Source organism: Echeneis naucrates, chromosome 15 (genome assembly GCF_900963305.1).
Source record: "Echeneis naucrates chromosome 15, fEcheNa1.1, whole genome shotgun sequence".
NCBI classification, from domain to species: Eukaryota; Metazoa; Chordata; class Actinopteri; order Carangiformes; family Echeneidae; genus Echeneis; species Echeneis naucrates.
This window is the reverse complement of record NC_042525.1, coordinates 7,124,048-7,148,802: the sequence shown is the minus strand read 5'-3', so window position 1 is coordinate 7,148,802 and position 24,755 is coordinate 7,124,048. Positions and strand designations below refer to the sequence as shown.

General features: G+C 40.2%; 1 protein-coding gene across 1 annotated transcript in view; it reads right to left on the bottom strand.

Moving 5' to 3' along the window:
- The window catches only part of eys (eyes shut homolog), a 133,916-nt gene that overhangs the window by 28,685 nt on the left and 80,476 nt on the right, over positions 1-24,755 (bottom strand). The window contains exons 38-39 of the mRNA XM_029521794.1: positions 18,575-18,736; positions 8,253-8,403 (exon numbers count right to left, since the gene is read on the bottom strand). Coding sequence (XP_029377654.1) covers positions 8,253-8,403; positions 18,575-18,736 — 313 coding nt within the window. The remainder of the gene's footprint in view (positions 1-8,252; positions 8,404-18,574; positions 18,737-24,755) is intronic.

Below are 24,755 nucleotides of genomic sequence, written 5' to 3'. Positions count from 1 at the left end.
TATCGCAATGCAACTTTGTTGCCGACGGCATTTCAGACAGATTTGGGTGCTGAAAGTAGCCTTTTATTGGGCCTGCTAATGCTGCAAACACTTCCCCTGTGAGACATGGAGAGCATGCTCACTAAGCAAACAGGATGATGTTGCCTGATGAACTCTCGTGAGCACAGTGAATGCTCCACCAGGCTAATTTACATTGGTCTTGCTCTAAGGCAAAGATGACTATTTTTAAAGATGACTACTGTAGGAATGACTACTTTACTTAGTTTAGGAGTTAGATGGCTTGGAATACGCCCCAGAGACCCACATCATCATCATCCACATATAAACACATACACAGGCAAGCATATAAACAGCAAATCCACGATGGATTCTACTACACAAACAAACATGAGTGAATCAGTGGAAAAAGAAGCAGGGCTTTGTCTAATGTGGAGATGAAGCACTGCTTAATTTCATCTCGGGCTCCCTGTGCACCATTCACAGCCGGGTCTCGTAGGACTAACAACAGCAAATTCCCATTTTGAGGTAAACAAACAAAAATATATGAATATTTCATTTTCTCCAGAACTACAATATGGCTGTGATCATTTTTACTTACTCAGTCATCAATTTTGCATTTGTTCATCTGGCTAATGCTCTAATCAGAAGTGATTTGTCATTTCTAACATCCTCATCTAGACTCTGTGTAGTGCACGACTAATTCAGTGCGACTGAATTACTGCAACTTTCCAGAGGATCACGGCTGAAATATTGCCTGCAATGTTAAGGGACCTTACAAATATTTTCAGCACAGCACCTTTACAGAAAGATATTTGTTAGACCTGATGGTGGGTGTTTGTCTTTACAATCCTATTTGAACTTGCTTTCTTCATAGTCCCCTGCAGAAAAATTTATTATGAGAGAGGATCATTATTAAAATATTACTATTGCATAAAGCATCTGAAAGTATTGGCAACAGATGGCAGTAAAACATCACGCACTGCGTTGGTGCCCTTGCAACAGTTTGCACTGGCAGATAGGCAAGATGTCACTTTTCTTTATGGCTTATTATTCTAATCATAATTCAGACTTGTACAAAAAACAGATGATAACGTGGGACATGGTAGCGGTGAAGTGATAATTTGTGATTCATTTAGTGGTACAACAGAGTGGATTAACTAGAGAATATGCTCACATATTTTCATACCTGTGAGCAAAGAGAGCATAAGTGGGTCACAGATATTACATGTGAAGGAAGATGAGCATCACCTTTTAACTTAATATTCTCTTTATGACAACAGGCGAAACAGCAGATATGACTGAAGGGAGAGGGAACAACGACAAACAAATGCTTAAGAATTATTGACATTCTGAAATGTCACATCTGACTGCAGCACCCGTCGCACAGGATGTCAGGTTGGATCTGTTTGTCCGTTTTTCCTTAAGTGCAACAAGCCCCGTATCACAACATAATCTCCAGCTACATTGACAGTAATGCCTGCTCTGGCTCTGGTGCAGTGACTTTCTCACACGAAGCACTGCAGCACTTGCTGCATAATTTGTGCTGTGACTGGCAAGCCTCAATTAATTTGGGGAGCCTGTGTTCTATCATTATATCTTCACCAATACAATTAGACAGCACACAGCAAGCCTCTTGGCATTGTGGGGCTTGATGCGAGAGATTCAAAGTGTGCAAGCAGGGCTGCCGGTTTCTTCTCCATTGAATCATTTATGGCAGAACTTCTCAATAGAGCGCCAAAGACGGTGTGACTGATAAACACGCGCAGCGTCAGATTTGGCATCGCGTCTAGAGAATGAGGATTTTCAAAAAAAACAAAAAAAACAAAAAAAAAAAAAAACAAATGCTCAATATTAAGCGCTCACTTTTCACCCCACTGCACATGTGGCATGGCACTTCCCCAAAATAAATGCAGTTTCCTCATTAATCCTCCAGCAATTAAAACCCAGTGGGAAAGTGCTCGGGATGGGTTCTGTCCACTGTTAGTGTAGGTTGGAAAAAGTAATCAATCACCATTTACTAATTACTTTTCCAAATTGCACAGGGATTACCTTGCCCATTGCTCAGATAAACATTAATTAGAGCAGCAGTTATTTTACTTCTAACTTACCTGTAACCCAACCCAATAATGTGATTCCAAAAAAGCAGCGCAGATAGCTGTTAAAATAACCAGATGACTGATGATTGTTGATTGAAATAACAAGCATGCTGGGGAGTGTGTTGACTGTTGTGAACAGGCATTTCCGAAAGACGTTGAGTTTTCTATGCATTTCTATCATTGACTCAAAGGGGTCCACAGACGTTAGTCCGAAAGGTGCCATTATTTTTCTTTTCTTCTCACAGCACTCTCCCGTTTTCTTCCTCTTACAGCAGCTGTTGCTAGGCAACATTTCACACCCACATGTGTATTTTTACATCAAAACGATCTTTGCTGGTCAGAGAATAGATTTGAATTTAAGTTTTTGTTAAGAATTGTGAAATAACTGTTGGAATACCACATGCAAATACGAGCGAGTCAACCAGCTGAACAAATCATCACAAAACTTTACAAATTCTCGTTGTACTGGAGTGGAAAACAACGGTGAGAGCAACATATTAATTATTAATGATTTACCCACAACAAAGTGGGTTCAGTTTCTCAGATGTGCTGTCCTGTGCTGTGAGCTGCTTTTAAAGCAGGAACACATAGCTTCGGGAGATTTGGATGAGACTTGAGGTTAGGGAGGATGGCTGACTCAAAAATTCGTAGCCTTTATGAAATCACAGCCTACAAAGAGACAAACAGTCAGACAGTGCTGTAGGAGGGGTGTGGTCTGGTCTGAAAGAAATTCTGTATTGGTTTTATTGCTGTTTGGAAAACCAATTTCTACTGAGGCCGTAGTAATCTAACAAAGAAAGCCATATAAAAGAGCTTATTTTTACATGTGAAGATCGTTCTGAGAAAATAACATTCTAATTGACAACATTAGTTATCTTACACTGTGCAGCACATTTCAAATACTCAAGAAAGCCAGTGTTATGAAATCGGGGGAGAGGACTAAGGAGAGTTTACCAGCCAAGTCGGGAGGATCATTATTGAGTTTCATTTTAGTTATTTATAGTTTATTCATTCATTTAATAGGGACAATACAATTATCATAGTTCCAGTATAAATTCATGAAATGGATTTTATTGCAGCAGTTAATTTTCAACTCTTGCTTCCAGTTCAGCTTTCACTTGAAGCTAGTATTTGGTTGGAGAAAGAGAATTTGGAACCCCGTTATGAATGTCAAGTCAGAATTGCTGAAGAATCATCCAACAAAGCTCTATCCCATCACCAAACAAGCATGAAGGCAAGCTATTTTAGGTGCTTACATCCTTTGATCGAGCATTGCACTGACATTTTCACAGCATCCAACAAAGAAGTGGGGAAAATTGTGAGAAAATTGCAGCTGTGATGGCCAAATATTCATGCACAGCTTCTGGTGAAATGAAATATTTAGTGCATTTAAAACAGATAATAATGTGACAGTCAACACATGCATCAAAACTCATAAGCTGCTTGACACAAAATTCTCTGTCATAAAAAAAAAATATAAAAAAATCCCAGTGAGTCAGAAACACATTTGAGGTTTGAGACACTACTCTCATTCCTTTGACTGGAAAAGAAGAGGGGGGGGGGGCAAGTGGCATAAATTTGAATAATCATATCTGTCAGGGACTGTGGGTTCACTTGTGACTAGGAAAGAAATGTGATGCTGCCGAATGCTCTGTGCCATACTTGTTGATCTTTGACGGTGTGGGAATGAAAATTACTCCAACACTGAATGCTAAGCACAACGGGATTCAGCCAATAGTGTACGCAGCCTTGGAAATGACCCAGGGAGCGTTTGGAGCCTGAGTCTCTCGAACTTTAATCGTAGCAGTATTGCTCCAAACATCCCCAAAGGAAAACTTCCCAACATCAAAACCCAAGCCACCAACAAACATGTCCTACCCAAATGAAAGATGACATTGCTTTTCTCCGGCACACTCCCCTTTGTGAAATTATGCAGCAGTACCAGGCTTGTCAATATTGGCCCCTTTTGTCTTGCCAACTTTTCTGTTTCCTTCATATTGGAGTGCTTCAAATGCTTTGTATATTCAATTATAAGAAATAAAATTGCAATTAAATGTTTGCAGAAGCAGAAAAAAAAAACACTTTAAAATCACAGTGTTATAGTAACCATGACATCTCCTGTTGATCGTGTCAATTGTGCATTCCTACAATGGGAAAGATAATACTATAGTCAGGGCTGGAGTTGGGGGGGGGGGTGGTGGGTGGCATCCGCCCTGAAATACAAATCAAAATCATCCCCCCTTCCCATCCCCTGTGTTATTTTGTTTTATATCAATGAATGTGGAAATATTATTTAAACGTTTTGTTTTTGTGCATGTTGAGCAAAATACTATGGGCGAGGGGCATGTGCACTTACAATGACACAATATATATATATATATATATTTTTACATAGCAGCACAGTTTTAATACAGCCATAACGCAGGTTATACAGTAATCACACAAACAGGAGGAGAAGATGAAGGAGAATGGCCAAGCGACAGCTTTTGAAATGTCACTAAAGGTGGAATTTCTGGAGAGGGTTAATAACAACACAAAAAAAGTAAGCTCCAAACTAACACCATTTAGTTTGGAGCTTACCCCCCCCCCTTGGTAACTAACGCTGGTTAGCTTGCTCGCTAACGTCAGGCTATAACAATCTGTATTTGGCCACTGCTGTTTTCTACATAGATGATAGCCGGGACCAACCTTGGGCTGAGAGAACTGAAGGTTTGATAACTATTCATTTTTAGATTATTTGACTCTTTCCCTCCCAGCACGTACCTTAAAAGTTGCCAGCCAGTGCAAGCAATTTTGACATTTCTATGAGTCTCTGAAAACTCTCACGGCATTTTGTTATATATTTAAACAGTGGTATTAAAAGGAAGGTGCGAAAACTATTTTCAGCCATAAAGCTGTTTTATTTTACATTCAGTTGTTCTGCTGGGCATTTTAATTAAAATATGTAGTTTCCTTACTACTGGAAGAACAAGCTGCTGTGCTTTTATTAATTTGTAAAACACATTTATGATGCTGTCTTTTTTTTTTTTTTTTTGTTTAAGTGTTAAAAGGTTCTCTATCTTTACAGCAAAAAACATTACAGTGTTTGGTCGGTAACATGTTACATAACTTGTAAACATTTCTCTAATTGAATATGAGGCTAGGTGACTGCCCTCTTATTTTCACCAAATCCACTATCCCCTCTGATTATAAGTTTTTTTAAAACTCGAGTAGTGACTATAGCTATAACACCTTCCTTTCCTCAAAGAAAACCAGAGCTACACACACCGCGGTTTAAGACGAAACTATAGAATGAAAATAAATGAAATTCAAGCTCTTTGAGAAAGATCTAAGCGTTACTTTTCATGCATGAGGCAGGCATGTTTGGACTGTTCTGATGCTTGTAGTGCAGCTGTGCAAAACAAAAGGAGAACCTGAAACATTCAATTATGTTTACTGTCAGAACAAGCTGCTAAATTGTAGATTGAACATTCACAATGTTTTTCATTCTTTTGTTAGGGAGGATTAGCAGGATGAAATGGTGCTGGAGTGTTGAAGAGCAGTCCTCTGCGGCTCCGCGAGAATCACAAGTATGGGTGGTTCATGAAAACTAAAAACTCATTCACCGTCTTTAATATGAATTCATTTATTAACAACTTTTCTTTTTAGACTGCGGTGAAAGCAATTAGACAGAAGACATTTGAGGAGCAGTAACATCTGTGTGCCCACCCAGTGAAGGGCTTTTAATGTCAGTGAAACAAACCATCCACTTTGCTGAATGGGTTGTTTGGTAATCATCCTCATCACAACTCGTCACAGCAATTATGTCATTATAAAGACGGCACACAAAGACCCAGCATGAATAAGCATCAAGACAGATGGGTGACATTTTTTCTTATAGTATGGTAGCGCAAGTTGAATGGAGATGTCATAACATCTCTTTGCAAAGGCAATACTGCAAAGCGGGAAATGAGCAGCTTAAAAACATGTATTACGTGACAGCGGTGACCTGTTTTTATGAAAGCAAAGTTGTGTGCGCAACGCAGGGCTTGGGCAGAAGGTGATGTTTCAGTCACATCAGGTAATTTGGATTTTCCCCTGTTTGGTCAACGGTGCTGGGATTATTTACAGTTAAATACCACCACTGCCCTGCTAGGCATAGATGCTGACGGCAGCAAGGCGCGGCCGCTGTATTCAGTGCTGCCAACTTCCATCCGAGGAAAGTAATCACCATTCAAACACGACTTCATGATGTCACATGCTCATTTGAATATGAATAAAATTGCTGAAGCGATCAGGAATAAATAGAGGCAGAGCTCAGCAGAAGGGCCCCCCCTCCCGTTTCTCCCATCGGGCTCCCTCTGCCTCACTGTGCCTGAGTTTTAAGCCTGCGTGCGCACTTTGGAAAGAGAAGATCAGCTGTGCATGGGGAGGCATTGTGATCAATCTATTCGGATGAGATGAGAAAATAGTGCAAATGCAAAATTTGTTTGGATCAGGTTCAACATTTGTCATCAAATCTATTTTCAAATACTGAGGAGTTGACTGTTTTCCCTGATAATCCGCAGAAAGGGGGCTGCATTTGTTGCGTGTGGCTTTTAAGCAACAATTTGATCCAGCGAGGAGCCTGAAATATTCAATTACTAAATCTAGTGACAAGCTGGGAAAGTTGGCGCGATTGCTTTTGATTATTACATTGTTAGCTCACTAAGCTACAACCATCTGATTGCAGCTTTGTTATTGTCGTGCGGTTCATGCACTGTGAACCAGACTTTTTTGGGCAAAACATAAATGCTTTTACTTACTGGATTATTTTATGTTCTGAATTATGTTATGATCGACTCGCATCCAACCTACCGATCCGCTTTTGTCAAGCTGGTTCTTTTTACTCTGCATTTTGCATAACATATGTTTTCGGTGCTTATTATCTGATCTTTTCAATGCCAACTCAAGATTCAAAATAGTTTAGAAATAATAATCAGACTTGTGATGCTATTTTTAAGTTATGCAAAAGTTGCAGTGAATTTTATGGTTTGCATTTCACTTCACAAAATTTAACTTTAATGATCCGCGCATGCAGTGGCATTGCTATGACACCGAAGTTTGTTCTTAGGAACCATATAAGAACACACTGGGCCAGAACAAACTCTGAATAAGTAAAGAAAATCACGGGGGATTTCAGGTGCGGAGGGTTTAGGTCTGGGCTGCTGGGCAATGTCAAGTTTATAGCATCCCAGCCAAGAAAACACTTGACAGCCATTTGCTAAGATGACAAATTTTACCAACACACTGAATTGTCCTTAAGAAAAAGAGTGTACATTTGTTTATGTCTGTTTGATGAACATGATCATGTATGCCCTGCTATTAAAACTCATTCTACAGACGATGATTTATTGAGGTGTAAAAACTGTCAGACAAATTGATGATTGTAGTGTCCACTGCATTTTCTGAAGAAGACACCCAGCTGTTAGGAGTCATCATGCCAAAAACCCAGACTGCCAGTACACTGGACAGTGTTCTTTGTTTATGTGACTCTGACATTCTGACACGTCGGGCCCTGCACATTTGCTGATGTGCACAGAAATCCATCCTGAGCATTAAAGTCGGGATTTGTCTGACAGAGTGAGCTTTCATTGCAATTCTGTATTACCGTAGAATCAATTCTCTGATCAGCTTGGCTGTGGACAGCTACCGGACAGCATGCTGTCACAGGATTGATGAGAGGAACCCTGACTTGTGACCTTGTGTCGAAAACACATTGGACATAATCAAAGAAATGGGGCTGCTTTGCCATACATCCACTTTGGTTCGTCCTTATTTTGGAAAACGAAGAGAAGGAAATTAGAATTTTCGTCATTTTACCTGTTTTGCTTGTGTTCTTTCTTTAAACGGGATTACTTTCATGTTTCACAGGAATTACTTTTATGGATTTGGTGACTGGATTATTCTAGAGGAAAGAATAATTATGTGTAGGATTCAGCCATTATGGTGGAATTAACACTGTCCCAATCTGTACCAAAGATTTCCCTCTTGGCTTTTTTCCCTTCCTAAAATCTCAGGTCATAAATCTATATATAAATCATATTGAATATTTTTTTTTTGAAAAAATGATGTTTCTGAGGTAATGATGGAAGCAGCAGAATATTAGGGGATAAAGAGGAAACAAGGAGATCTTACCGGATTGTGATTGGAATCCATCTGTTATTGTTGATGATCTGGTCTGCAGCTGCACTCAAGACATGGCTGCCACCGCACCCGATCTGAGCAACAGGAGCTCCGTCTTGCAGGAACACGTGAAGGAACTGATCGCCAAACTTCTGCTCCTGAGCTGTAATAGAAAATTTCATTAGTTAAGAGTCTCTTTTTCTGTATTACCGCGGCCAGTACATTATGTCAGCTGCAGTATTTATGACAGTAGTTCAGGCTTAATCCTCAGGATACTCAGAGGAACCTTGAAATACTCGGCCAGTAGAGTCTGTTAAATGTCAGTAACTCAGATCAATAACCACATGACACTGGGAGGTTTCCTGCCTACCAAAAAATGCCTTTACATGGCGTTTGTATGGCTCCGTCTAAATGGGAGTTCAGCAGGTGCCTAGTTTACATCACTATGTGAATACCATGCCAGCAAGCACATACAACGTAAACGGTGAGATTTTGAGAAGCCACCAGAGAGCATAGATCGATAATCAGAGAAGCTTGAGCAACAGATTTAAATTCCTTGCTGTGGGTTAGAGACCCTTTCCAACTTCCAGTACTGCCACCAGCAACCTTCAAACCTTTGGGCTTAGCTACTGCAATGCATGCAAGAATGTGTCCGATTAACCCCCCCCCCCAAAAAAAAAAAAACAAAACAAAAAACTAGCTGTACAGGCCTGGACACCACACGGAGTACGACCTCAGTCTGCAGTTTCTGTTTCTGAAACAGGAACATTATATTCAAAGGCTACTTCCCAGACTCCAGCACATTATATCACAATGGGTTGCTCCGCCAGCCTAGCACGCAAGCTCTTGCAATTGAGCCTTTGCAGAGGGGGAGTGACAGAGGCAGAATTAATCCTCCCACAGAAGCTACTAGGGTCTTCATGAGGGAGGTGGAGAGAGTACACACCAGCTCCCACACCGCTGTCTGAGAAAACATGAGCAGAGGGAGACAGCACGAAAATGCAGCTCTTTTGAGGGAGACAGAGATAGAGAGCGAGTCTGCCATTCTTGTGCCAGTGTCAGGGAAGACATGGTTGCAGGGCAGAGGACAGCACAGGAATGTCACCCTGTTAGAGAGACCTAAAATGTTGCCCTGTTTTCAACAAGGCACATTTCAGCTGAATTAGAAAGGGAGAGACAAGTGGCCACAATTCCATAGGGAGCTCACGGTGAAGGAGCAACACAAACAAGCTTGACCCCTTGCATTTCACTGTCACAATGATACTTCAGCCAGGGCTGTCAGAAATTGGGCCAGCGTAGCTGACTGGCCTTGGACATGGACAGAGGTGTGCAGGCAGCAGAGACGGTCTTAGACCAGACTTGGCATGCACACCATCTCTCATGAAGTAGAGGAATGGGTGGAGGATTTGGACGCCAGAAGAAACTGATGCACAAGTTGAGCTTGTTGTTTCGCAGCTGTGCAGCAACTGATACGAAAGCTCTGAACAATTCCTTCAGGGCAGGAGGGGCTTCCAGAAAATCCCCATCTCATTGTCGGAGGGAGTCCATGCTTAGCTTAATATGCTGCACCCTGATAATGCATTTCCTAAGCTGACTTGGAGGTCTTTGCTATCATAACACTCAACAGGGATGCACTTAAGAGTGCCATGTTGCCAAGCACTCCTGCCAAATTGACCACAGGAGGAATATCTTGCTCAGATAATCCACCGTTTCATCATCCTTTTTCGGCAGAGGAGCATGACTCTTACCCCCTGACAAGCAGTTTCAGTAGGGCCACAGTCTTATTCACTGAAGGCAGAGTTGCACGAAATGCTATTTCCCTGCACCATTTACATGCCACTTAAAAAGGCAGTTCCCCCCGTGTCATTCAGTAATTACATGTCTGTAAAGGTTGACACTGTATGTGAATTTCTCAAGGGATCAATTCTTGGCGCCCTGCCAACAGGTCACCCCGTCCAGAGACACGCTGTTTTTTATCCCAGTTTTCCTCTCAATACCTATTTGTGCACCTTGCAGCCCCTTTGAGATGTGAACATAGTTGTCCAATATGTTACTGCGGTTGAACAACTTAACAAAGACTCCTGTTAATTGCGCTGAAAGATACAAATCCTCATCTAATTTCTGCCCTTAGTGGAACTGAACTGAATCCAACTTATCTTTCTGCTGAAATACCAAAAGCCAGATACCTGGCTGTCATTCCTAAAGCTGGGTCGCGTTTTCACTACTACTAAAAAGGTTTATTATTGAAATTCTAATAATAGGGAAACACACAAATGCAAAAGAAACAAAAACAAAAACAAAGCACGTTCCAGTACTCATTTCTATGATTATTTTTATTTCTTTTTTTGTTCTACCTGTAATGACACTGGACTGACTTCAGCTTATTTAAAATCTGTTCACAGTGATATCCCTGCACTGGCTTCCAGGCAATTTTAGACCTGATTATGAAATGTAACTGTGGGGACTGCAAACCCTGCGTGGCCCCCCTCCACAGTACACTGCTGACATGCGTGCCATTAAAAGGCCATCAGGACTCTCAGGTTATCTGGGACAGAAGCTGACAAAGCTGTTTTTTGGGTTTTTAGGTTTCTTCTTTTTTATGCTTTCACCTGCTGGATTTCTCTAACAGTGCATTAAATATAATGCTTGAGCGATTAAAAATCACACACACAAAAGTTTCCATTTCCCATGTGTCGATGTGTATCGTTTTCGTTACTGCTGTTTTAAATTGCATTTTTATTGTGTTCAGTTTTATGTGCTGGCAGTAAACATCTATATATAGCATAGATCAATGTCTTTGATATTTGTAAAGCATATTTTAGTACCCCTGGAATGAACTTCATATACTTTACTCATTCTGTAGAATCGAACACATTTTGAGCCAAAATTCTACTTTATCAGTGACACTGCTGGAGATGTGCAAGTCTTATTACGTGTTTATAACAAAGGTGATATTTAAAGGTGGTATCAGCGGAGGGCCAGAGCATGTGTGGATAGCATGTCTTCATACATGTGTCAGGACCACACTGAAGTTTTTGTTATTTTAATATTTCCCTTATTTTTTCTGCCTGAGCCAACACGCTGTCATCCGGTTATAGTTAAACTCTGCAGTGCTCAGATCTCATATGGCTCTCATATGACTCCACTTTTGATGCCCATTCTGTGTCTTCCGATTATATTTAGGATTCAATTCAAGAGGCTCCTGCTCCACCTACAGGGCCTTGAGTAATCTAGCTCAAGAACACCAGTGATATATAATCCTGTATGCCTCTGCTAGGCCCCGAGGGGCCTTGGGGTGTACCCCTCTCAACGCTGAAAACACGACGGGGCTGGTTGTTTGCTGTCAGAGGTCCCGGGCTATGGAACAAACTCTCTCAGGTGTTTAAGCCGAAGACAGCTGAAGACCTACCTACTGTGTGTTTTTACTGCTGTTATAATCGCCGCTATTTTGATTTGTGATTTCTCTATTGTTTGTTGTTATGCTTTTATGAGCCATGCCTCTTCTTGGATTGTTCTTTTCACTCTTTCTTTGTCAGAAAACAAAACCAATTATTTGCCTGGTGCATACTGTGCTTTGTGGTGATAAAAGGTGGGATTACTGAAAATTTGTCACGCTTTTCTTTTGTAAGCCAAATCTTTAGTTTGGGTCTTGAAATGAGGGCATGCTAATTCACATACACATCAAAGACAATGACTCCGGACGCCATCCTTTACTGTTTGTGAAAAATCACAAGACCTTTTTCAGCAAAGCTTGGATGAGAATGTGACATGCAACAAACATAGTGTTGTCCTGGAACAATATTTAAACTGTCGGAGACTGTTACATTTGTGTATACATTTGTCATGTTGGTCCTGAAAAACCAGAAACGTAAATGAGCAAAGATGACAAATTTAACACTTTCATTTGATTTGTTATTTCCAGAAAAGAATTATTATGGAGAGAGAGAGTCAGTCTCTGCACATTTTATTTTTACATTTGTGATGCTGGCAGGAAAAGAGCAGCAGCAAGAGAAGTCACCTTGAACAATAGGAAAGATTGAAAACTGAGAGTGTGAGGATGTGAAGCCCTCGTGGCCAAAAATACAATAAATACAACATATATTTAGCGTGTCTCTCAATTATGATTCACAATTTCTTGCACACAAAGACAGTGTGCAACTAAAAATGTCCTACACTTTATGTCAGCCTTTTCAAATACCTTGAAAAAATCGAATCCCTGTTCACCACCAAAAAAAAAAAAAAAAAACACAGAGGAAAAAATTAAGAATAATCAAGCCTGTTTGTGTGGATAAATGAGAAGCAAAACAATAATTATGCTTGGCAAAGAATTGTCTACATTATTACCAAACCACAGATTCAGTGGAGACTCCCGGCAGTTAATGAATCCTGCAGCAGCAACCAAAACCACACAAAAACTTCCCTATGCAACAGTGTGCCTTTGTCTCCTTTTCAAGCTGCTTGTTTCCTCTTAGAGCCATAACTCATTTGTTGACAAATATTATTTACTATAGATGTCAATGGTGCCCCATCATTTATTTTTCTATTTTTCTTGTGTGGGGATATTGTTCCCTGCTGTCCCCATGGCCCTGTTACTCCGCACCAAGCCTAACGGAGCGTTCGTCCTTTTGTCAGTGCCTGTCACCTGTTTCCTCTCAATGCTCCCTCTCTCTTTATCTCTCCCTCTCTCACCCAACATCCTTGAATTTCTTTTCTCGAGCTGACAATCGAAGTCTAGGGGGAGTCTCACGTGTTTGCTTTTGGGAGAGGTGTAAAAAGGGGAACAGAGAATAAGTAGCATGTCTGGCAAAGATATTCCCTGCATCTAAATGCATGTCTTTTGGTTCTCTTCTGATTAACTTTGTCTTTTTGATCTCGAGGGTTTTCTTTTCAGTTCCTATCCTCTGATCTGAAAAAAAGAAAAAAGAAAAAAGGTGGTGCACTATAAGCCAGGAAGCATTACCAGATAAAAGGCACTGTGCCCTCTATATATGCTTTCTGAACCTTCATCTCTCAACATGACAAGTCTCATAGACTTTCGGGCTTACACATGCTGCAGCAGTGAAATGTTGTTTATATGATTAAGAGCAAAGAACGGGGAAGCCAAATTAATTGAATTTAAATTCTGCCGATTTTGTATTATTTATGTAGGTTGATGAAAGCTGCTAGGAGTGAAGACACCATCAAGTTGACACAGTGGTCATTATTTTGCAGGCTAATGCACAGAAAATCTGTTTCGGCTTAGACAAGCACTGATTTAAGATCAACACGGCCTGATAAATGCTGGCAGTGGATATATACGTGGCAACTTATGACAAGGTGGAGGTGAAATGGATTTGCTAACTTGACGTCGGGCGCAGTCTAATTGACTTGCTACATCAAATCTGATGACTGACCTGAGGCAATATTTCCATGGTAAATTTCCCCTGGCTAACTCCACTCAGATGTTTTTCCTTTGTCCTTGATCAGTTCTTTTTTTTTCTTGACTTTCATTCAAATCAACTTTTCATTTTTGTTATTCAAAACTAATCAGAAGGAACAACATAAAATGCCCATTAATACACAGAAAGTTTAGGTTGCTGCCAAAAAAATAAAAAATACTGATAATGAACAAAGTGCATGATCTGAGCAAAATTGTTTATATTTTTATAAATGACTTTCATGGTTCAGGACAATAGTAAATGTATCCTAGTTATAGTCAATTACTGGAGAGCATACTGCGGGGAAAACATGAGTGGAAAAACAAACCTGACAGCTGTACTTTTTGTTCTTGGAATGTGCTGCTTTTCTAAAAACGCAATTAATTCAAGTATAGAGTTTCTTACTAAAAGCTGTGCAAGTACTCTGCTGCTCTCTTTTCAAACCCAACATTGGAGAGTCTCAAATATTTCTCGATAACGCCTCTTAACATTCCAGCTGGATTCAACAACAGACGGTTAATAGTCTAGCTACCAACACACAAAACAGGCAAACAGGTGTTGCACTGCTGGATTTGAGTGGAGGACTGTTCATATCTTCAGATCAATTAAAGCGGGAAAACTTCATATTTCAGATCACTCTAATTGAGCTCCTGTTAGACAGCATATTGTATGTTTATCTTATAATTGGTACGACCATTGTCGACCATGTACAGATGGTAACAAATTAGAAAGAAAAACCAGGAAAAAAAAAAAAAAAAATCATGCAGATACTTTCACACATGGTTCGCTGCATGGTACAAATAAGCAATTAACATCCTGTGTGGAAGTATAAAAATACTGAACAGGTCCAGCTGGTTTGTATTGTGTATCAAGATGGCAAAAGGAGAAAAAAAAACTTTATACAGTAGGAGTCGGCAACCTTGAGCATTAAAAAGCCAATTGGGCGCGATTCCCACGAAATAAAGCCCACCTGGAACCACAAAACTTACGTGACCGTGGTAATGAAGATAGTTTGATAATAAAAAAAACTATGTTCTATTTTCCTCAGAAGTTTTTTTTTTTTTTTTTTTGGGATGGTTAGCTTGGTTAGCTTACCTGTGCTCAAAATAAGGGACAAGCCGGTCAGCAACAGGTGTGGCGCATATTTTGATCGACAAAATATATATATATATAAAAAAAAGAGAAATATTTTATTTGAATATTACAAGATCATCTAAATCTCCAGAGTCATAGCTCTTACATCGGGGAAAAAAAATAAATGGAATAAAATTTACTTCAATTGAATAGCCATTATTTATTCACATTATTTTCTCAAAGCCACAGGCAGCCATGGCTGAGTCATGAAAGAGCCGCGGGTTGCCGACCCCTGTTATAAAAAGTTCATTGTTAAGCTGTGGATGGCAGGAGATTCACAAAAGCTTTGCAATTAGCAAGTATTTAAATAATAACAATGACAAAAGTGACATCTGCGTTTAGATCTTTAGGGAGGACATCAGTAAACAAGGTCATTGGGGCCAATGGCACGCTGATGAATGTGGCAGGATCTGACTGTGAGGACTGTCAACAATTACATCAAGTGCAATGATATAAAAGGGATGATATAGCAAACCCCATACATCAAAGAAAGCACGTTTGAAAGATGGAAGATGTGGAGCGACACGTGAGATAAGTCACCTCTGACCGTTTTCATGCGAGTGCATGTGGGGCTAAAACATGCCATAAATCCAAATGCGTGACCTTTCCAGTGAGAGGAATCTGGTGGCCATGTTTCGTCGTGGAGGGCATTATCCTGGTATGGTACGGTGCAGGTCCACTAAGCCCACTTATGCAATGGGTCACTGCAAATCAATACAAAGTAGTTCCATCCTATGATGAAACGTTTCTATCCATCGGAGTGGTCTCTCCAATGACACCGTGCCCATTTATAGAGCACAAGGAGTCACTGATGAAAAGTGAATCACAGGCTCTGACCTTCACTCTCGCCAGGTCTCAATCTAGCTCAACACCAATGAAGGGGTTTTTGGGCCACTGGGCCAGACTGCACTTCCTGCCATGATCACCAGCATTCTTTTGGCAGAATGGCTTTCATGCCTCCTGTGGAGTTCAGAGACTTGGACATTCAATGGGCTGAGCATTTCTCGCAGAACGTGTTGGCCCTCCCTACTTACGAAGACACTTTATGTTGGTTTTTCCTTTAATTGGCCACAGTGTGTGTATATTTTGGACTTAGTTGACCTTTGAAGCACACCAACTTTCTAAAAAGCACTAACAGAGTCTGAGAGCTGGCTGATTAACACGGCCTTAACAAAGAATTAGGTCTTCAGTGAAACAGTGGTCCAGCTATATCTACTCCACGGAACCCGAGACTGTTTTATGGTAAAAAACTCTGAAAAACATATCACAAACTATTATGTCATATAGAAAAAGAAACTAAATAAACTTCTTCACAGAACTACTTCATGTTAAAAAATTCACTTTGTACGAACATCAGTGATTAGAAAAAATATTGTGCTTCAATTTTTCAAATGAACTTGAACACTCGAACATCACATGCTTCTGAGGGGACGTTTTTTACCTGGATTTGAACTTACTGCTCACCACCAGACTTATTGTCAGCTACTGGAGCCAGAAAATCCTAATTTTGATCAAAGGAAAGGAAGTGGGTGTGAACCCTGTGGTGTAGTACGATGCGCTATAGCTTTACAAATGCAAACGAGAGGACAAAAACCTTCAGACGGCGTCGCAGTTAAGGGGGTTGACCTTGGTTGCACCAGAATAATGAATGTTGTGATGTCTGTGTTGCCAGTGCTGTGCAGACTGAATCATCTGTGATCACTGCACAATGAATGGTGGCTGCTGAGGTGTCACACGGAGACACCAATAGTTTCACAAGCTCAAAGCGGCTTGCGGTTTTTTCTTCTTTTAGAGCAAGGACCTGCAATAGCTGTCCATCCAGACCCAGTCTGATATATTTTTGGACCCTTAGAAGACCTGCTGCTCAAGGCATTCAAGCAGTTCCTTTACCCGTAAGCTGGCTGGCTTTTTAATACATGCATACATCCTTTGAACTAAAACATATAAAGCTGGATAAATAGAACCAGGTCCTCATGGCTCAGCTTCCTCAGCCTCTAAAAAAACAAACCACAAATCTACTGACTCCTCTCCTCACAAAACAATGCTCTATTGTTAGGAGGGTCTACTCAGAGTCTGCCTGGCCTACCTATCCAATTATCCTTCAGTAACAAAGGCAAGTGTGTGCGTGTTTTTGTTTGTGTGCAGGTGTGGGAACAAAAGAGCTGACAGGAGCCACATGTACAATGTAGAGCTCACGGCTGATGTAACGGGTCAGCTCCCACTGTCAGCCATCAGTTTTCTTATAGGTGACAGTTCATGTTGGTGTGATACATCGTATTTAGACTTCAGATTATATTTCAGCACCAATGGCAATTACTTTTGTCGCAGAGATAAAATTAGTAAAAACTCTTGATTTATTCTTCGTTTTTTTTTTGTTTTTTTTTGCCCTTTCTATGGTCAAATTAGTGCTGCCAAGCATCGTTGCTTGCTCGCGCTCATGAACAGATTGTTTTTCACTGCCACTCTTTTTTGTGTCTTTTGTGTCATTGCAACATCATTACTGAGCCAAAAACAGTGGCGATTAGGAGCAGTAATAAGAGTGGTAAATTTTGACACTAAGCACTGCAGTTATAAGAGGGAAAGCTAAGAAAATGTTCCTTATTCATATCATGTCTAGACGGTATCATAACATAGTGCAGACTAGCCTGTCTCTTTTGCTGTGCTTACATAAGAACGATGCTTGAGAGTACAGTTTTGTTTTTATCAATATATATATTATATCAACATATATTTATATATTGTTTTATAAAATTTTCAACTGTAGTCATGCTGGAATTATACCCCCCCCCCCCCCCCCCCCCCCCCCCAACTATTCAGAGTTTGTTCGAGGGGACATTTAAAAAACTGTAATAGAGCACAGATACTATCAGATATTATAAATCACAAATTTCTGTGAAATTATTTGTATTCTTCTCAAGGATTGAGAGAAGAGAGCACTGAGTATAAAGCTACAGCCAGCTGTCAGCTCGCTAAGCTAAGACTAATACTGGAAACAGCTGGACTTGGTTTTGATCTACTGTGCTTCACCAAAAAACAAACAAACAAACAAACAAAAGCTTCCCAGCATGATTGCCAGCCCTCCATTTAGAGGTGCATGTAAGTGCAGTTTTTATTTTTGGAAAGAACCAACCTTTATGCTTAGGTGAGCTAGCCAGTTCCTGACATCATAGATGTATCGAACATTTCCCTAAATGATGAAGTTGTCGTTTACGTTTCTCTGCATCCTGACATTGCAAATGTTCACGTGTCAATTGTGTCTTCCACGGTGACCTTTACTGGCTGGAGCGTATCCAGCCTGTCAATAATTACACAAAGACCTTGATCATTTATTTATTGAAAGGAACAGCTTGGACCTTTTCAATAGGTTGGGTGAAACTCATATTGGCAGTCACAATTTCTTTTTTTCTTTTTTGTATTTTAATGTGGTAGAGAGAAGATTTAGTCCAATATAGCTGGACCCTTTTCAAAAGCTTCCAATTTATAATCTATAGTGCGTCCATTTTTCAGACAATGACAATCACACTGCACAGCAGCAACATGTTTGCCATAAAAAACATAATTTAAAGCACTGAGAATTGAAGGTAAAAAAAACAAACAAACAAACAAAAAAAAACATTCCCTTATACAAACAGAAGGATGGGTACGCATGAGGCAAAGAACAAATAAGACCACAATGAGCATAGAAGTATAGATGTGAAGATTTTCCGAGCCTTTATCGTCAGCTTGTGTTCATAGCACTGCGGTGCCTTTTAAACACTTTCAACGGGAAGAGACTTTACTCACTGTAAAGGATGGTGCCCTGCGCGGATCTTGCTTTCACTGTCAGTTTGAAAATAACGGTGGTGTCCTTGACAGCAGCAGGTAGAGACAGCTGGAGAAGGGATGCAAGAGGCTGGAGCTCCAAGTAAGATGTGCCATCAAACGAGGGGATATAGACTGTCGTATCTGGAAAACAAAGAGCACGACACAATAATGTTAAAAGAAAAGGTGAAAATTTGTACGAACCATGACATTTGAAGTCTGTAGTATTTGATTGGATTCTTTACAGTGCTTTTGTTAGTATAAATAGAACAGTGAGAACTGGCTGCCGTTCTGCCTTTGCAGCACTGGTAACTTGCCTGTGAGCCGAGTCAGCAAGACCCAGTCGGGGCTCTGAGCTTGTGTGTTATTTTGCACTCAATGACAAAGGGGTATGACTTTAAGAAGCGGTGGAGGAGGTACCCACCCAGGTCATCATCTCCACAAGCCAGCAATGATCTGCTGGCTTTTACTCAAAGGACACTGTACACCTGGCAGACAGCTTGCTGTTTAGGTGCTTGACAGTCGATTCAAAAAAGGCCACCCAGGCTTCAACTCAAGGGATTCTACTTTCAGAGTCAACATTGCGAGGAAAAGTGCAGTTTATTCTCAGCGGACAATCCATAATATATGCTATGTGTACTGTAGGGTTTCATAAACTACAGTTTTTTTTTCTGGGATACAAAAAATAACTTCTTATGACTCCTCTAACTTTTCACATGGACCCTGTGAACGGTTGACAACACATATGACGAACTACAAGGTAAAAGGAAATCGATATAAAGAAAGAATACATTAGGAAGTAACTCTGCCAGTGGGAACATTTAGAGCGTGATCAAGAAGCTGTTTCTGCATGTTAAACATGCAGATATTCCTGCTTAGTTCATAATTGATTGATCATAATTTTCTGATCATGTGAAATCACAATAAAGGTTATTCTAGTGAGAGATGGACGATGGGAAAATTATTTCAATGATTTTAGATATTTGCGAAACCTCTATTTAATACACTATTACCAAGTGCATTGCTTCAAGGAGAATAATGCACGCTTTTGAGGTCATCATCATCCAGCCCATCTATTGTAGTCCTCTATGGTGAATCAACATCAAGAGGGGAAGGTGGCTGCTGCTACAGTGTTGGACTGAGTGATCGGTGAGTCAGTTGGATCCAACTTGCCCACAGCTAGTGCAGCATTCTTGGGTTTATTTCTAGTAACAGGGATAATGTCATTTGGGAGAATTAGTCATTCTTTGTCAACAGGCTTTCACAAAAAGGATCAAGACGGGGTTCTGAAAAGGAGGAAGGAAAGAAAAGTTTGTTTCCCCCATGTGAAAGTATCAGCTAGTTAAATTGCAGGGGTTGACTGCCTAGTAGCTTGGGCTGGCATAAGAGCCTGACGCAGACAGGTTTCAAGATCAGTCGACTCATACCATTTGTCAGATGGTCACAATCACCTCATCTATCGCTGTCCCACACATGCTCTATTGCCAACCCCCAGCTGCCTGGAGCACGACACTGTCCTGTATGTGGAGGAGATATGACAGCCAATACTTAAAATTACAAAGAGAAAATAAAACGTCTCTTTCTTTTGTTGTGGTTCAAGCGCTTTCCTTGGGCTGAAAATGATGAATCAATTCTGTAATGTTTGCTGAGCAATTTCAGAGTAAGGCAGATTGAGCTGGCTCATTTTTAAAGGCACCAGCAATTATAGCAAACACACATTAGATACCCACAAAAAGAGCTGGCAGCACCTAGCCAACGTGCTTGCAAAGCAGGAAGCCGACAAACTCTCATCCCATTAACGTCAAACACAAGAAGAGACAGGCACACCGCCCTTAACCGACTTTCTTTGTTTACTTTTAAAAGAATTACTTATTTCTCCAGGCTACGAAAAGATTCCCACCGCTCCTCTTTTATGACAATACATTTCCAAAAATGTATTTTTTCATTAGACGATTTTTTGACAATTACGCACATTAAACCAAGTACGTCCTGTTTTCATTAAGCTGGACTATTCTTTAAAAGTTCTCTGTGTTAGTTTCTTGCTAAGAAAAGGTGATGGAGATGGTGGGGATAATGATCACTTGCCAGGAGCTTCAGCCAGTACTGTGTTTAAAAGACAAGAGTTCATAAGACGACCTCTGATCAGTGCCACTTTTTCATTGTCTCATGTTGACATTAGACTCACTATTGCAAAGTGGCGTTATGAGACAGGACCGGACAGGCCGGGCAAGGCCTAGCTTGTTAGGATGATAACTGCAGAAGAAGACAGAAAGTGAAGCAAAAGCATGCTGGAAACAGTTCTTGGCCAATACAGACAAATAATTTGATGCTGAATTTCTCAACTGGTAAGCAGACAGCTGCTCATCCTGACTATTTAGATAGCCAGATTTTAAAAAACTACTTACAAATAGTCAATTTAAAAAGAATTAGCTCTTAGATTAAAGAGAGGAGAGAGTAAAAGAAAAATATGAAAAAGTTTTCGGAGGAATGAATTCGGCAAAGCTATGTAAGAAAAAAGGTTCAGCTGAATGGAAATGGCACGTTGAGTGAGAAAAAGGAGTGCATCTTATTTATCTTAATGTTTGGTAAAAGTTGTTGAAAAGATGTGAAAGAAAAAAAAAAAAAACTGAGCTCTCAACTTTCATTTTATTATCCCTTTGTGGCCAATATCTGACATCACAGCTTGAAATAAATGAGAAGTGAGGACAGTAGGGTAATGAGCCATAGAAGGAGGTCATGATCAATACAGACCAAGTCTGAATAATTTTTTGCATCACTGCTTTTGGTTTTTATGCCTACTTCCTTACCTCGTAGAAATTTACTCCATAACTGATTTTTGTGATCACTTAGCTTCCATTGACTGCTTATATACTTGACAGATTGTCATTGGCAGAGACCGTGACCTACTGTGTCTTCTCTGAAGAGAAAATTTCTTGCAACTTAAAACTCTTACATGCTCAGAAGAACTGACTTCATCTTGCCAAAACATTTCTTATGATTGGCTACCTGATATCAAAGACTCACTGAAGCACTCGGTACTGGCCTGGATTAGGATGTAACCTACCGGAGGTGCATCTCCAGGGTACAAAGATAAAAGTCAAACACTCAGCTGACACATGTCAAGATTTTTGTTTACAGGTTGAACATAAGAAAGCAAATATGAGAAGAAGAACTGAGAAGCAAATCTGAAAGAATCAGAAATGAACTATCATGAGCGAAAAGACCATATCATTATGATGACATATCTGATGTGAGATTAAAACTGCCTCACAAAGGCGTGTACACCTTTTGCATTAATACACTCAACAGTATCATACCTGTTTTTAAATCTACAAAGAGGGAAGTTTGAAACTTTACAGGTTATGGAAAACCCCAAATATAAAAAAATCTTAACTCTAGCTCTTATGAGTGAACATAGGCTCCACTGCTCACATGCACATTGTAAGTGGCGGACCGAGTACTCAGAAATAAATAATCGCAGTTCATGATATTCCAAAATAACCCTTTCGTATAAACAAGAAGACAAAGCATTAAGGAGCATTAAATGGAAATACTGCAGTAAAGTAGAAATGTATTTAAATTAAGCACTTAGTGTGGTTTAACTTCTGCATGTTACATTTACATACAGTGTGCTCACATGGCAGTACAGTCTGCTGACACGCTGTCACGTTGTTATAATCTGAGTGTAAAGGGCTCTCCGGGAGGCAGGGGAAATGAATAAGGTCCCTGCACGTTACATCTGTTGCTCCTCATCGTGTGCAACAACGTTCATGTCTGCTGGTAGTGCTAAATGAACAAACACAAACATTACATGCACATTTATAGTACTGGAATCCAAAATACTGCAATATGTGTATACAAGCATGCATGTGGGACTTTTGTAAATTAATCCACGGATCTACGGATAAAAGGATGTCAAATCTTGTGAAGATGGTAAAGCCTTTAATTGCTCCTTAATATTGTCCTCAATATAAATCATCATAAAAAGGCCAATGATCAACTACGGGCTCAGAACATGTATTAATAATAATATCAATAGCAGATTAGAGAGTGATATAAATGAGACAAGTGCACAACCAAGGCATTAGCTGAGACACACACTGTATGACATGTCAGCACTTCATCTAGGACACAAACAAGTCCACATCATTAGTCTTTCAGTGGGGAGACATCTCTATAATTATCTAAGCACAGGGGTGACTGGCCTTATTCTCCTCTTGTGACTGTTACTTAATTCAATGGGATGTGAGGACAAAGTTGTCACCCAGCAGAGCTGCTGCGGCAATTCAAAATCACAGACTCAGCATGTAAACAGCCGGTGGACTTTCTGTGGGCTATCTGAACTAGCACGGCAAAGCATGTGACTGGATGAGCGATCATATGAGATTGCACTCTGTTGAATCTGAGAGACTGAACTGCTTTTCCATCTGGGCAATTCCTCAAACTCAGCAAAACAACTGCCACTACTTTCCTAGTGTGACAAGTTGAGGGATAAGCAGCAACTTACTTTAATGGGCAGGTAGGGAAAAGGCTGAGGTTAAAACATCAACTAAGCATAACGTGATTCATCTGCGCTGCATTCACATGTGATACTTGCTGGCCCGTTTAGTAAAATACCCTTCTACGAGACTGAACACCACAATGATAAACAAATGAGTGAATATATGAATGAGTAAATCGATGAACAAATCACAGACAAATGTGCTGACTGTTTAGAAGTTCGCCCTAGCATCTGTAATAATTGGTTCACCAAAGCAGCATCTCTGTCACGTAAGCAGAGGGGAGGGGAGGTGGGGGCGCCGCTTTCCTCGACGGAGCAACCTCCCATGGGAAAAACAAATGAGAGTGAAGCCTTATAAATAGCAGCACTTTTTGTTACAGTGCCTGGAGAGACAAATAGCATTTCAGTGGGTTACTTACACACCAGGAAATTAGCATTGTTTTTAATGCACAGCTTTAGTGTCAAGTGAAGGTGTCAGGTGCACAACGCCTACTGAAGCCACGTTAACAATTGGTAACATTAGCTCTGAGCGACATTCTGTCTGATTTGCATATATTCTGTAAATACAAGGTTAAACTCACAGCTGAAATCCTGTTCAAGGGTTGAGAAGGTGCAAATTAATCCCGCTTCGACCGCTAAACCTTTTGTAATGCTTATGAAAATTTCCCCTTCCCTGAAATATTCCCGAGGCCCAAAACATAAAACACGTATTACATTTGGTGGCCACTGTTATTCACAATGTGTTAGTTGAAACCCGTGAATGAAAGAACTGCGAGTGTAGCACAATCTGAGCTGCGGTAGAAGATAAGTGTGTGCTCCTTGAGGGAGCATGCAGAGAAAAAGGGGGAAGCCTCACCATTGAAAAAAGTCCTACAGGATAATTCATTGTCCTGGATGATACAAGACCCCTTCAAAACAGAAAGAAAAATTCCTGCAAGATCTTTTCATAGTAAGATAAATATATATATTCATTTTGTACAGCAATAAAGAAATCAAGGATTTTTCCGATTTGAATGAATCTTTTCACTTTTCAGATCATGTCAATGGCCGCTAATTGGATACGCTAACATTAGCTTGATGAGTTGGTTGAAAATGCTGCGCAATCTTCACAGTTTGTAAATAAATAAATCTTGCACATTGTCTCAATTCTGTACTTGATGGCCAGAAACTGGTTATTTACAGTTTGTGATCGGAACAAGCTTTGTAAATCTGGCGACATAACCCCATATTTAAGCATCTTGGCTTACATGTTTGCTCATATTTGTTTCGCATCTACAGAAAGAGAGACTTTTAAGTTGATAATTAAGTTGTGTGTTTGGAAAACACTCTTCCGTGGAACATTCACCGAGCCCAAATCCAGCTAAGAGCAAGACTAACATTACAATAAACCCCAGCAGCATCAACTATAAGCTGCAGGAAAAAAATAATGGGTATGATAGTAATGCATAAATAATGCAAAGGTAATACTGGAGCTTCTATTCACATAACAATCACAGAAACAGAATTCAATCCACTCTTTGTGTTTTTGCTCTCGTTTTTGTTTTGGGGTGGGAAAAAAAACGACTTAAATGGCTCATGTATACCACTTCAGCATGTGGAGAAGTCCACAGCTTGACAGAGCATCCACGTTGGAGGATTAATCTCGTACTGTGGAGTGAACGC